The 13,123-nt window shown below is 38.1% G+C and overlaps 1 protein-coding gene across 5 annotated transcripts in view; it reads left to right on the forward strand.

Annotated features, from left to right (window-relative positions):
- DOK7 (docking protein 7) overlaps positions 1-13,123 on the forward strand; it is a 59,852-nt gene that overhangs the window by 5,901 nt on the left and 40,828 nt on the right. For all 5 annotated transcript variants that reach the window (XM_031504586.3, XM_077782732.2, XM_085577633.1 and 2 more), the window contains 2 exons: positions 683-883; positions 7,307-7,426. In XM_031504586.3, coding sequence (XP_031360446.2) covers positions 683-883; positions 7,307-7,426 — 321 coding nt within the window. The remainder of the gene's footprint in view (positions 1-682; positions 884-7,306; positions 7,427-13,123) is intronic.

A 13,123-nucleotide genomic window follows, 5' to 3' on the forward strand; every position in this document is an offset into this window, starting at 1 on the left:
CTCTTTGAAAATTTAGGATGTGAAATATGAAAAAATTAACTGACATCTAAAAGTGTTTGTTACTTATAAATCACTTAGCTTCCTAGTAATTTAAAATGTCTTGGCATCTACCATCGCTAACTAATGAAAGAGCCGCAAAGGTGGAAAAATGTAATTTTCCTCATTTTACTGCTAGGGAGAAAGTGAAGCAGTTTATTAAAGTTGCAGATGAGTCAGTGATAGATTTGTTTAGTTCTTTGAGCCTTGGCTTTTGGGCTTCTTGAGCACCGTTTTATTTTTGTGCATACATGTGGAAAAGGAGAGACACCGGTTAGAGGAAGAGACAGAGAGCAACCCATGTAATGATGCAAGGATGGAAGAGGTAAGTGAAGTCTAGGCTGGATGATTCACAAAACTGAGATAGGGATTAGCCTGGAAGATTTAGGATAAATTAATGTAGCATTGCAACTTTAATAATTTGTAGCATTAGGCCAAGATATGGTGGATTTTTCCCAATCCTAAACTGGCATAATAGGGAGTAATGGCCTTACAGCTACTTGCATGTGGCTGTCTGGGCTCCACATAGATTTTTATGCCAGAGTCTCATGGTATGGGCAGGTTTTGGTCCAAGTAACACAGCTGAACTGAGTGACTTACATAACACTTGTATATTCTGTAATAATTTTTTTTCCTTATTTGATAGTTCATAGATTTCAAGTCTTTGTAGCCCCTGGCACAAAACTAGAGAGTGGGCCTGCTACCCTGCATTTCTGCAATGACATCCTTGTCCTGGTGAAAGACCTTCCTCCCAGTGTCATGGGGCAGTGGAAGCTCTCGGATCTGCGTCGCTACGGGGCTGTGCCAAATGGATTCATCTTTGAAGGGGGCACCAGGTGTGGCTTCTGTAAGTACAAATGGAACCTGTCCTCTAAATGTTGCTTGATGCCTTTTGCAGAAATGTAAATGAACTCTCATTCCAAGTGGAGACTGCAGAACCAGCTGTGCTACTTTGTCAGACAGGCAGCCTCTTATCAGAGGGTCTGTTCTGAGTAGATTTCTGCAGCCTTCAGCCCTGGTGTTCAGGAGAAATGTGGCTGTGTACAGTCCTGGCTAAAAATTGCCTTGTGGCTCCCCAGATGTTTAGTCCAAAGCTGCTGTTGAATACAGAGCAAAAATATGGTAATGAAATTTTATGGCTTGTGTTATTCAAGGGATAAGGTAAAATGGCTTAATGTTCAGGTTATTAAATTGTGATTAATTATTTTGTTGTTCGCTGAGGGGAAAGTGATATGGAGCTTTGAGGTTACAGGCAGCATCAATGTTTTAATTTTGTAAATGCTAACTTCTATATCCCATAGGGGTCTTTTTACACCTTAAAATTAGAACAACTCTCTGGTCCCTTCCCTATTAGCAGCTTTGTAACTATGGGGTGGAGATGTGTGATTTTTGGGGTAAAAATTAAAGAAAGCAAGCTGAGGCTAGTTTCCATAGCCTAGTAGCTAAGATACACCTTTATGTGGAGACAAATCTCTTGCTCCAATGGCCAATTTAGAGCTTCTCTAATTCTCACTCAGATAAAAAGTATGCAAGATCTGAAAAGGATAGTTAATTAATGCACAGGTATAAGAACATATCATTAGGTTTATATTAATAAAGTTTTTAATCTCATAAGCAGACTTTGCTGAATTGATGATCTGTGAGCACAGCTGGGTATGCAGATTGCCAGTTTGGATGTGAAACTGTTTGACTTGCATACTTTTTTCAGTGAACAAACTGAAAAATTAGAAGAGTTGATCCAAATCCAGAGTTGATCCAAACCCAAATATATTCTTCCTGGGACTAGCATACTGCTGATCTGCATGTAGATTCTGATTGCTATACTTCTATGGATTGGAAACCCAAGTTCCTGACCTCTTTCTGACCTGACAGGAGGGTGTGGCCAGGTGGGGATTTGTCTCTTCTCCCGGGCAACAAGGGACATGATGAGAGGAAGTGGCTTCAGGCCGTGCCAGGGCAAGTTTAGGTTGGACTTTGAGAAGAATTTGTACACAGGAAGGGTTGTCAAGCATTGAAATGAGATGCCTGGAGGGGTGGTGAAATCAGCATCCCTGAAGGTGTTTAAGAAATGACTGGACATGCCTTTTAGTTGACATGGTGGTGTCCAGTCAAAGGTTGGACTTGATTATGTTAGGATCTTTTCCAGCCTCAATAATTCTGTGAAATAAGGAGCTGTAGGTGCTGGAACCTGAATTATCCATGGTGGTTTTTCTTTTTTTCCTCCCCTAAACTTACACTAGTTTCTGGTGAGAAACAGGACGTCATCAGTAGCTCTCCTGTGTGCATGCTTTCAAAAATATGAAATTATTTTTTTAAGGTTACAAGTGAACAGAATTAGAAAAGTGCTTTGGAAAAGCACAATCTACCTTGTGGATCATTCTTAAGAAATATGTGTGTTGATATCTGAGACCTTTCAGTTGCCATGAAAAGGTATTTGCCTTTCCCCTGCCTGTGTGCATTCAGAGAGAAGAACAGCATAGTCAATTTGGTACAAAATAGCTTGCCACAGTTGGAAACTCTTTACAAGTTCAAGCTGATCTTGTTAAAGGAGTTGTTGCCCTTAACTAAGCAGTCAAACATATCTGCAGGCATAACAACATATAAATATGTGTTTAGTCTAAACACTTGATTTTATATTGCCACTATAAGAAAAGTTTTTGAAAATAGAACCTAAAGAAAAACAGAGCTCTGGTTATTCTTGACAGAAGTGTGTTGGTAAAGAGAAAGACCATCTTTCTTCAGATATCTTTTACCCCAGTCCTCTGGAGTTCTTGAGGCAAACAAGGAAAAAATTCTCAGGAAAAAAAATTGATATGTTATTACAGAAGTTGTTTTAATTCCTAAACAAAAGCACTCTCCATTACCCTGTCATGTGAGTTTAATATAATATTATGCAGACTCTATTATTAATGTTACTTTCCTACAGGTTGAACCATATCTTTTCTTACATTCATCCTGTGGAGCTCTGAATGCAGAGGATTAGTGAATTTAAGGTTTATATATCACTGTAATAAATATAAAATTAAAAGGAACCAATAATCTTTTGGCTTGATTGCCTCTCCATAATAAAAGACAAAAAGCATGTAACTGAAGCAAAGCTTTTTTGGGTATACCTGTGGTAGAACTGAGGTCTAGGAGGTTATGAATTTGTTTTAGCTTTCTATTTCTTGCTTCCTCACAAAAGTTTTTGTAAAGATAAAACACTTTATTATGTTCTGTTGCTTAGTACAGGTTTAATTCAACTCCAAAGGCTTTGGTACTCAATCCAGAAAAAGGGAAACCATCTGAAATAATGCTGAGGTTTCAAACATCAAATCTAGGTACGTTTTCAAGATGGCTCACACAAGTTTATTCATAAATAGGAAGAAGAACATTTACATTCTGAACTCCTGTTGCTCTCAACATTGCAATTGTACTGCTAGAGATTACATTTTTTTTCTGCTTCTGAAAGCTGCACAAAAGTTATTTTCTGGGCCAAAATTTTATTCTCTCTGTAGCTGAATCTTAGTCACACACCGTTTGCAAAAAAAAACTGGTGTCTTGGCCTAGCAATCAGTTGAGAGGTTTACATGGAGGAACAGGCTGGAAAAAAGGAGCCTCTCACTTTCCTAAGTTTCCAGCTCAATTTGTGTGCACCAGTTAAAATGACCAGTTGCCAGGAGAATCTTCACTTAGAGGTCAGTGTGAAAAAATTCAAGTAGGGTAATAAAAGGGCACATTAACACCATGAGAATTCAGGCTCTCCAGTGTTCAAGTGCTTTGGGATTAGCTGCCAGAGCCTGGTTTAAAGGTGCCTCATATTTTCTGACAGCATCTCCTTGAAGAAAGGAACTTGTGATAGACTCTTAGTGCCCTTTGAAAGAGCAGATGCTAATTGCAGGATAAGCAGGAATATTTCTGTGATCATTTTGGTGTTCTGATAGAATTTGGTACTTTCTTCCTTCTTTCATTCCTTTCTTGTTTCTTCTTCTGCATTTATTTGAAATTTAGAAGTAATAGGGGAGGTTAAACTGGGGCAAAAGCTGGAATTTTTAAAAAAAATACTGGGTTGCATAGATTAAAATTTCTGTTTATATACAGATATTCTTTGCTGTCTCCTGCTTAGGCCTACTGCAGGCTACCAACATTATCCCTTTTTATCTGTTTTTAGTTGTCATGGCCATACCTTATTTGGCAATAATAGGAATACTCTGTCATATTCCCCACAGAGAAGAGCAGTGTGAGATCCCCTCTGAAGGGGGCTGCTGAAGGCCAGGGTTGGGATGTACATGCTGACTGCCATGGAATGACCTGCTGTGGTTCCTGCCTGTCCTGCAGCTGAAAGTCTTCAGGCTCCAGTATTGCCTGGCAGCTGTTAGGAGTAGTAATTAATGAACAAGAACTGACTCTTCCTCCCTGCTTTCACACACAGTACAGAGATTGAAGTAATTTTTGGCTGTTGTCCATTTTTAAAGTGTGTTTGCCCATAGGTTTGCTTTTTTAATATGATCAGTTAAAATCAACTATGGCAAGATTAAGTAGTACTTGGAAATTTTATGGAATTGGCAACTTGTCCTGAATGTTTGAGGGACTGTGCAGTGCTTTACTGCTGACTGCCACAGAGGACTGGCTGAGTGTTTCAGTCTCATGCAAGTGGTTGGAAGTTTCTTTTCACCAATTCTCATAGCCCATGGAGAGAGCTGAGTGAGCCCTTCAGTCTGGTGAACAGCTGCATGGTATTAACACTGTGCATACTACACATTCCTTGGCTTCTAAATGCCTGTGCACCAAACCAGTTCCAACACATGACTCAGATATGTAATTTCCAGTAGTGAATTTTTCCCAAAAAAGTAGAAAAGAAATGTAATCACTTGCTTTTATGCATGCTTTAGTTAAGCCCTACCTACTCGTTCATCTCACTTGATGTTTTTTGCAAGGACCCTCAGACTTCTTCCTTCCCTTGCAGTCTAGTTCTACCTACCAAAATTAAAAAGAAAATGTTTCCTGTGAGAGCCAGTCAGCAATTAAGGTGCTCATATGAATAATAGAATCTACAAAGAGATTATTGTATTTTTCTGTTGGATTTGTATCCACATACACATGGACATACACTCTTTGCACTGGTTACATAAAGGTAATCACATTTTGTTTTGGGATTTCCAAATGACTGATAGTTATTTGCAGAAAAAATCCCATGAGTTAAGCAGTCAGCTCACATGCACACCTTTACTTTCTTTGTTTCCATTAAGGTCAAAGGCTTGTAGAGCCTCTTAGGAGTTTAAGTAACTCTTGACAAAGGTGATAAAGGAACCAAGTGGCCCAGATGTACACTTTATGTACAGAAATATTTGAGGAACCTTTCTTTTGCCCTGAGTGGCAACAGGGAGGTATAGGATTCTGCTGAATTATCAAGCCACATAGTATATCACTATGTGCTTGAGACCTGAATGTCCTCTGCTATGTTGTGTCTATATCCTGCTTGCTTATGCTGCATGGAATGCAAAGGTCATATTCTTGTAGACTGTACTCTGTTCAGGAAGGAGAAGTCAGCTCAAAGAAAAAGCTGAATTTCAGATAGTTCCTGAATACATTGCACTCAGTTTTTTTTTTTTTTTTTATCATAATACAATGTTCTCTGACTTTGGCATCTCCTAGGAAGGGGAGAGATGGGGCAAGACTGCAAGTAAGTCACCAGCATAAATCTTCATATCTGTCAGGCTGTGTGATTAGTGTTGTAGTCTCCTCTGATCATGAAGCCAGGGTGTGTTCATGTTTCTTTGGCTGAAGAATTTTTGATAGGTAAGAGCTGAAGAGATGCAAATGTGGTGGAGTGACGAATCAAGTTATGAAGATGCCTCTAACAATGTTGTCTTGAATAGATTTAAGCAGAACTGGCAGGGACCTAGATGTAATATAAACTGAGAATGACAAAAGAGTGTGGAGCAGAATATGTTTCTCCTAGAGAGGTTAGTTTACAGCTTGCTGGTTATACCTAATTAACTCAATTAGGTATTGTGGTTTGTGGTCCACTCTCCATTATCCTTTTTGTTTGAATCCTGCAGCCCTTTGTCAAGCTGGCAATTTCTTAAGTGAAATGTGAGTATCCTGTTGGATATGGCAGGGTATCTGTTTGGAAAGTGATGGGGATGAACTTGTTCTGGTCAAGATCAGCTCTGCTTTTTTGAGTAAAATTGGAAAAAATACTCAGAATTGGCTAGAAACATGCAGATTCAGATTAGGGCCTGAATCACAAGGAGAGTAATGTGCAAAACTCGACTGCAGGTCTAAGATTAGATATTGGAATTTTATAGTATGTTTGGCTCTGGTGAAGTAGCAGCACTTCTTCAAGGTCTATATACTAATTTAATTTCCTTTTTTGTTTGGTATTGAAGTTTTATCTCCCTGAAATTGCTGGTTACTGGGGTGGTCTTTTGTCTGATGCTTTAAGATAGTAATTTTTCTTTTTCCTTGATGAGATTTATATTTGGACGGACAATTTATAAAATGTTCTGTGGAGCCTTTCTAGTCTTTTATCTTGTTCATGCAGCCATGTGTCATGGAGCTCATAACTTGTTTGTTTATTTAGTGAATCTCATTCTAATTTTGCTTGGGGCTATTCTTAATGAATGGAAAGCAAATATCAGAATAGAGCAAAGGGTAAAGATCTGATGACAACCTGTGGAGTTGTGTTACGTTCTGTTAATAATAGACACATAGGACTTAGTCTAGGAAAATTTATACTATAATCCAGCAATATAACCAAATTCTAATTTGTTAGCATATAAAAAGCTCCTCTTGCTTAAAACAGGTTAAAAGTAGAATTAACTTGGTTCATTCTTTTGAAGACACTTTAAGTATCCCTGACACTTCCTGCATAGTTAGGTTTGACCTACAAAATTTTAGGGGTAAATAGGAATAAAAGACCTGGACAGCTGTTGAGGGTAAGATGTCTGTTTTGACATTCAGGGGGGATTGGAACTAGATGATCCTTAAAGTCCCTTCCAACCCAAGCCATTCTATGCTTCTAGGACATTACTCTAACTGCCTGAATATCATAAAATTAGCATAAATTATTAGACAGCTATTGAATTTATATGTGTGTTTGTGGTATAGTGTGTGTATGCTGACCTGAATTTTCCATTTCTTTTCCCAGGAGAATATCTTGTTGACTTCTTTTCATGGCTTGCACTTAAAACTCTTTTGATTGTTGCATTATAAATAGCTTCAGCTAAATATATTTCTAGTGTTTCCAGGTGAAAACCATACATATTTATGTTGTGCTTTCTTGCAGGGGCTGGTGTTTTTTTCCTCTCTTGTGCTGAAGGGGAGCAGATCAGCTTTCTGTTCGACTGCATCGTCCGCGGCATCTCCCCGACCAAGGGCCCCTTTGGTGTGCGTCCGGTGCTCCCAGGTTAATACAGGAAGTACAGAATAACCCAGTGAAGTAGGAGCTTGTCATGTCTCACACCCACTGCTGCTGGTGTGAAAGCAGCTCGCAGACACCACGGGTGTGCAGAGTGCAAAGTGGTTTTCGTTCTGAAATGTCACCGTAAAGATTTATAAGCTGGATATACCCAGTTTCCCCCTGCTGCTCTGCTTCATTCATGTTTCTGGTTGTATTGCTGACTCCAGCCCTCTCTTATTTAACAGTACTAAAATATGGCAATTTGAATTAAAAGGAACCCTAAATTTTAGTTTTAAACTTACGCATTTAACTTGGATCCATGTCTGCATTGCTATTTTGATAGTTTAATGGAAAACTAACTTCTGGAGCGTTTTGAGTTTATCCAAAACTAAGTTCTAGGTCTTGTCAGCCTTAGAAAACCTTGTCAAGCCTCCACATCACATTTAAGTTTTTCAACTTGAGTTTTTTTCCTGATGTCTGAGGATTAAATTCCCTTTCCTATTTCGTGGCAAGTGCTTCATGTACTTCAATGTTCAAAGAGGAATTTGGATGGCATCATAATAATGCCTATTTCATTTTGATTTCAGCAGATGAAGTACAGTATTGAGTCAGAATGACTGTCAAACAGGACAAAAGTGTAGAAATGAGATTGCAGAAAATTGTATGTGATTTGGTGGTGGCATACAGTAGGAAGAGGTTGCAAGAATGGTGAAGGCTGATCTGGGATTTGTGGAATGCTTAGGGTTTGTGTGTTAGGCAGTTGATAAATGTTCAATAGGGTTTTATTGGTGTTATAAGGTTAAGAAAATTGCAGGAAGGAAATGTGATGTAAAAGATTAGATCTTTAGATCATTAGATAATGTGAAGCTTGTGAAAATAAATTCTGAAAAAATAGGTATTAAAAATTAGTAAATTCCGTAAACACAAGGCTCAGTTCATGTTGTCTTTCTCATGGTTGTAAGACAGAATTAAATTAAATAATCAAGCAGAAGTAGACAAAAAAGGCATTCTCATGTGATGATATATGTTTGCATTCAATTAACTGGAGTTTAGGAAAAAGAAGCCAACAGGAAAAAACCTACAACAGAAATACAAAAGTCAATATTTATGCTTGAAGTTTTGCTATTGAACACATTTTTCTGCATATCTAAAACTATGTGTCTATATAAATATACAATCCCTAAGTCTTGTCAAACAAAAATTTCTGTCTGGAAAAATTAAGCCGACAAACACTGATTCTGCTTTTATTTTTTAAATTATTTTTTATAATTTTAATTTTAGCACAATGTTTGAAGATTCATTTTTCAGAAGCATGTAGGAGTAAATCTGCTTTCACATGTTAGTTATCTCTTCTGGTGCTTGTGGGTTGTTGGGCCACGTATCACAATCCCTTCCCTCCTTCAGGAGCTCTGACTTCACTGAGGTGCATGAAGTGGATGTGGAATGCCCTGGGGAGTATTTGGTGGTTTTTGTAAGAGATCGTTTCTGAGGTCTTTCCATTTCTCTTCTGTGCTTGATATACTCGCCATTAAAATCTCATCCACTTGATTTCATCTCATTTTCCTGGACAGGAGAAGTGTTTTGTCAAGAGTTGTGCTCATGTACTTGCAGACTTCTTTGCCTTTATTTATCCAAGATACTTTGAGCCCTCTAACTTTCATTCCTGTGTATTTTACCCTTGTCTCTTCCAATTTATTATCCCTCCCTATGTCTATATTCCATGTAAAAAAAAAAATAATGTTCTTTATTTATTATCCTGTACAGAAGCTTGTACCGATCTGTTTAAGGCACACAGACACGTACAGTTCTGGTGATTCATGCATAAACTAATTTTCCTTATCAAGTATGTTGTAACACAAAATGTACTCTTATGCTTGAAAAGGTTGAGTCTACCAGATGCACACCATGTGTCAGGTATTGAAATTCCCTCAACCTTTGAAAGCATCAGCTTGTAAACAAATTAATTATCTGTACGCTTCAGATAACTAGATCAAAACTTCAAAACTGGGGGATTCTAGCACAAAAACTCTTGTCTATGTAATTCATATTTACTGCAGTGCAGAATGCTATACAGCCTCAACTGTACTTTATGTATGCAATATTCTGCTTTTGTGCAATTTAAAAGCTTTTAGAGAAACCTTCTCTTCACAGTTTGCTACTTGAATTTGGCATCTTTCCTTCGCCTGTGCCTTTCCAACTTAAACACGAAATATGCTTGAAGCATTGTGGTATTTTCAAGCAAGGAAAACACACAAAGGGCAGATGTACAGAGAAACAATGTAATATAGTAGAAGCAGTCACAGTGACAGTGTTGGACTGTCACCAATGCCCACAGCACAGTATAATCTATAGAGGTTATGCAATCAATGTAGTCTGTCCTTGTCTTTGTAGATGAGATGAACGAATGAAGCCAGTTGCTTTGTGTAGGAACACCTCAACAATATGGTTAAAAAGGTGCTGAAATATTTTTGTTTTAGCATGAAATTAATAGGAGATGGTGGAGAGTGGTTTGAAGAAGACTGAAAAATGACCCGTTTTCTTACTTGCCATAGTGATTCTTATACAAATGTAAAATAGCTGGTATCCAAATGGAATTTGTAAACTGGGTGTGCAAGGGGTGTTTACTCAAGGACAATATTCACATCTTCTTGTCAGGATTGCAGTTTTAAAAACTATACCTTATTTCATTAAAAGCATGATGGTCTTATAATATGTATCATGGATATGTAACTTCTGTACATATTTTATGATGTCATCTATAAAATAGGCAATGAAAATACAGTGCAGTAGAACTCATAAACTTGACTTGCCCATACAAGATATCACAATCTGGTCTAATCTCTCAGCAGACCAGCTTTGATCAGCCAGTCAGACTAGGGAACTCCTGAGATCCCCTCCAACCTGAATTATTCTGTGATGTTTTGGAAATGAATTAAATTACTGTTCTCACAATAAAAAATAATTATGTGTACTCCCAAAATAAACTGGAAAAGGAAAAGAAAATTAGATGTTTTATGATTCATTACGTGTTGTAATTTTGGGAGTCCATTAAGTTTTCAGAATTGAACCATGATAGTCCTATTGATATCTCCATTAGCAGATTGGAGGTTTTGATTTGTTAAAAGCTGTGTGATCAGGTCTTGTAAAACCCCCAAAGACATAGAAGACAGGAATGTGAAGGTCGTGTAGGTATAGGTAGCTGTAGATATTTTTAGGTAGTGTAATATTTTAAATAATGGACTCAAATGAGTGATGGCTGTGGATGGCTTGTTTTCCCCAGTTGGAAGAGAGCTATTGTAACTGGCTACTAACATGATCTCTTTTTTTTTTTTTTTTTTCCCTTTGAAGAGATATTTAGAAAACAGTCCAGAGAATTTACATTCTGTCTTGACAATTTACATTGTCTTGACAGAAGTCTAGATATGGACTTAGCAATGAACCTCTGATTGCATGGTTTGTAATCTATACTGAGTTGCATGCTTATTATGTGAGAGATGTTTATCAGGTGTGTGTTGAACTCTTTTTTTTCACTAGCAAGATTCACGTTGAATGCCAAACCTGAGCACAGCAAAGGCCCAAGAGCCCATCAGGGGTGGGCTTTGATCAGTGGGCAGACAACTACTCTCTATATCTGATTATATGACAGTCTAGTCCTGCAGTCTGTGAAGACCCCAGGTGGAATGTTGATAGTCTGGATGCTCTCTTTTAATTCTGGAAGCTTTTTCAGCTTTGTAACTGACTGGAGAGCGTACAGTTGCTGCTTGCTGAGGATCCATCTGATGCTCTTTCTTTTTGTTGAAGCTTGATACACCTTTGGCCATTGCAAGACAGCTCTGTGGCTGCCTTCTGCAGTATTTGTACCAAGTGCATCCTCCTCAAACTTTTAGGACATCTTTTCATTCCCCCAGACATCTTACAAGGTGTGGAGATGTTAGCAAGGTGAGAGTCCAGGCCTGATTTACAAATGTACCTACAGTTACACAGGAAGAAAGAAAAGAGAGTTTTCCAGCCTAACTTATTTAATTTTGTTTAACAAAGTAAACCAGTGTTGCATTTTAAAGGTGCATATAATCAATTTGGTGGCTGCTGACTTAACTGGATACAATACATTTTTTCCTGACAGGTGCTTATTGAACAGCCCTGCAGCTTTGAATTACTGTGACACTTTATTCGTATGTTACCAAAATATTCTAAATCTCCCACGATGAGCAGCTGATGTGGCTTTAATGAATACCCACCAACGTAATGTAAAAATAAAATCTCCAGCAGAGGCATTTTTAGTCCAGCTAAATTTGATGTAATCCTTCCCCTTTGCCCCAAAGCAAAGAAGATTTTGATGACTGCCTCACATAAAAGATGATTTTCCTCATAGCAAGGGATCCATGTTTGATTGGAAAATGATTAAAAAAAATATTAATTGAAGGACCTGAATGAATCACAGGACAGGATACATTTGTTAACAGTTTGGGAAATTAAGGTCCTAATTGTTCTTGGAGCTGCTCTCGGATGTTGTGTGGGCAGAAGCTGTCGGAACTTCCTTGGACAGCTGTCTGCTGTCCCCCTGAGTTACTAATGTGGTAAATTGCCACCCAATTATTTAGAGATTGTGTATTGGGCATGCGAAGGTAGAGGATGATACCCACAAATCCAACTTATGGCCTAAAATCTTATTTTAAAAAAGGGTTATCACAACAGCACTCATGGGAGGTCATAGGTTGTGCACTGCAGTGAGGACTGGTCCCTAAAAAGTGGCTGCCAGTGACTTCAGTCCATAGTCTGATCCTGTAGGAAAATTCCTGATTAGAGCTTGCTCATCTGTAGCCAAAAATAGTGGTACAAGAATCTACTTCTGGGGAATAATATTGTGTGTGTTTTCCATAGAAGTCTGGCTTATTGGCAGAGAAGATTAAAGGTAAGACAAAGACTTGGGCAAGATTAATAGGTAATTACCTAAAACTTAGACTCTGTGTGTTTGTCAGGTTTTGAAGGTGCTTCCTAGAAGGTGATTCTGCTCAATCTTCCACAAAACAGGGCAATAGAGCAGCACATAACTATTAACTCAATTTTATACGTTTTATCCATAGGCAATCTTTAAGGGGAAGTGTAACCAAAATTATTACCGGTTCTATTGGACAGACAGTAGGCTTAGAGGTTTCATGTTGTTGGATGAAACCTGGTGTGTTCTGTAGCTGTATAGCTGATAGGGAATTTGGCCTCTGGAAGCAATTGGACATATGAAGTGCAAACTTTCTGACTTCAGCTTCCCTCCTACCTCATCTTATATTTTATTATAAGCCAATTTTACAAGATCAGTTGTTTGACCATTTAAAATAAAATTATATCTTTTGCTGTCTGTAAGAAGGACTTAATTTACTTAAAAACTAGTTGTTGTGTAGGTGCCCTAGTTATGTTTTGAAAATCTGTATTTGTCAAGTAGTCATATTGTGAGTAAAGTGAAAGGACCTTTCCTGCTGTGACAGTTCTTTGGAGTGGGAAGGGTTAGTGTCTGTTTGCATCTTTCCTTGAACAATATGCAGATCTGTTATGATAACTTTATACTCAAAGTGCTCATAGAACATCTTTCTTGGACCTTTTTTGGACATAAGGCATTTAACTAGATACAGCAGGGTACCTGGAGCAGAGGACATTAAAAATAGGCAGCAGCTTGTAGCGCTGTATGCTACTGAGCAGACCTTTGCATGG

The sequence above is a fragment of the Lonchura striata genome, chromosome 4, assembly GCF_050655825.1.
Source record: "Lonchura striata isolate lonStrDom1 chromosome 4, ASM5065582v1, whole genome shotgun sequence".
In the NCBI taxonomy this organism is placed as follows: Eukaryota; Metazoa; Chordata; class Aves; order Passeriformes; family Estrildidae; genus Lonchura; species Lonchura striata.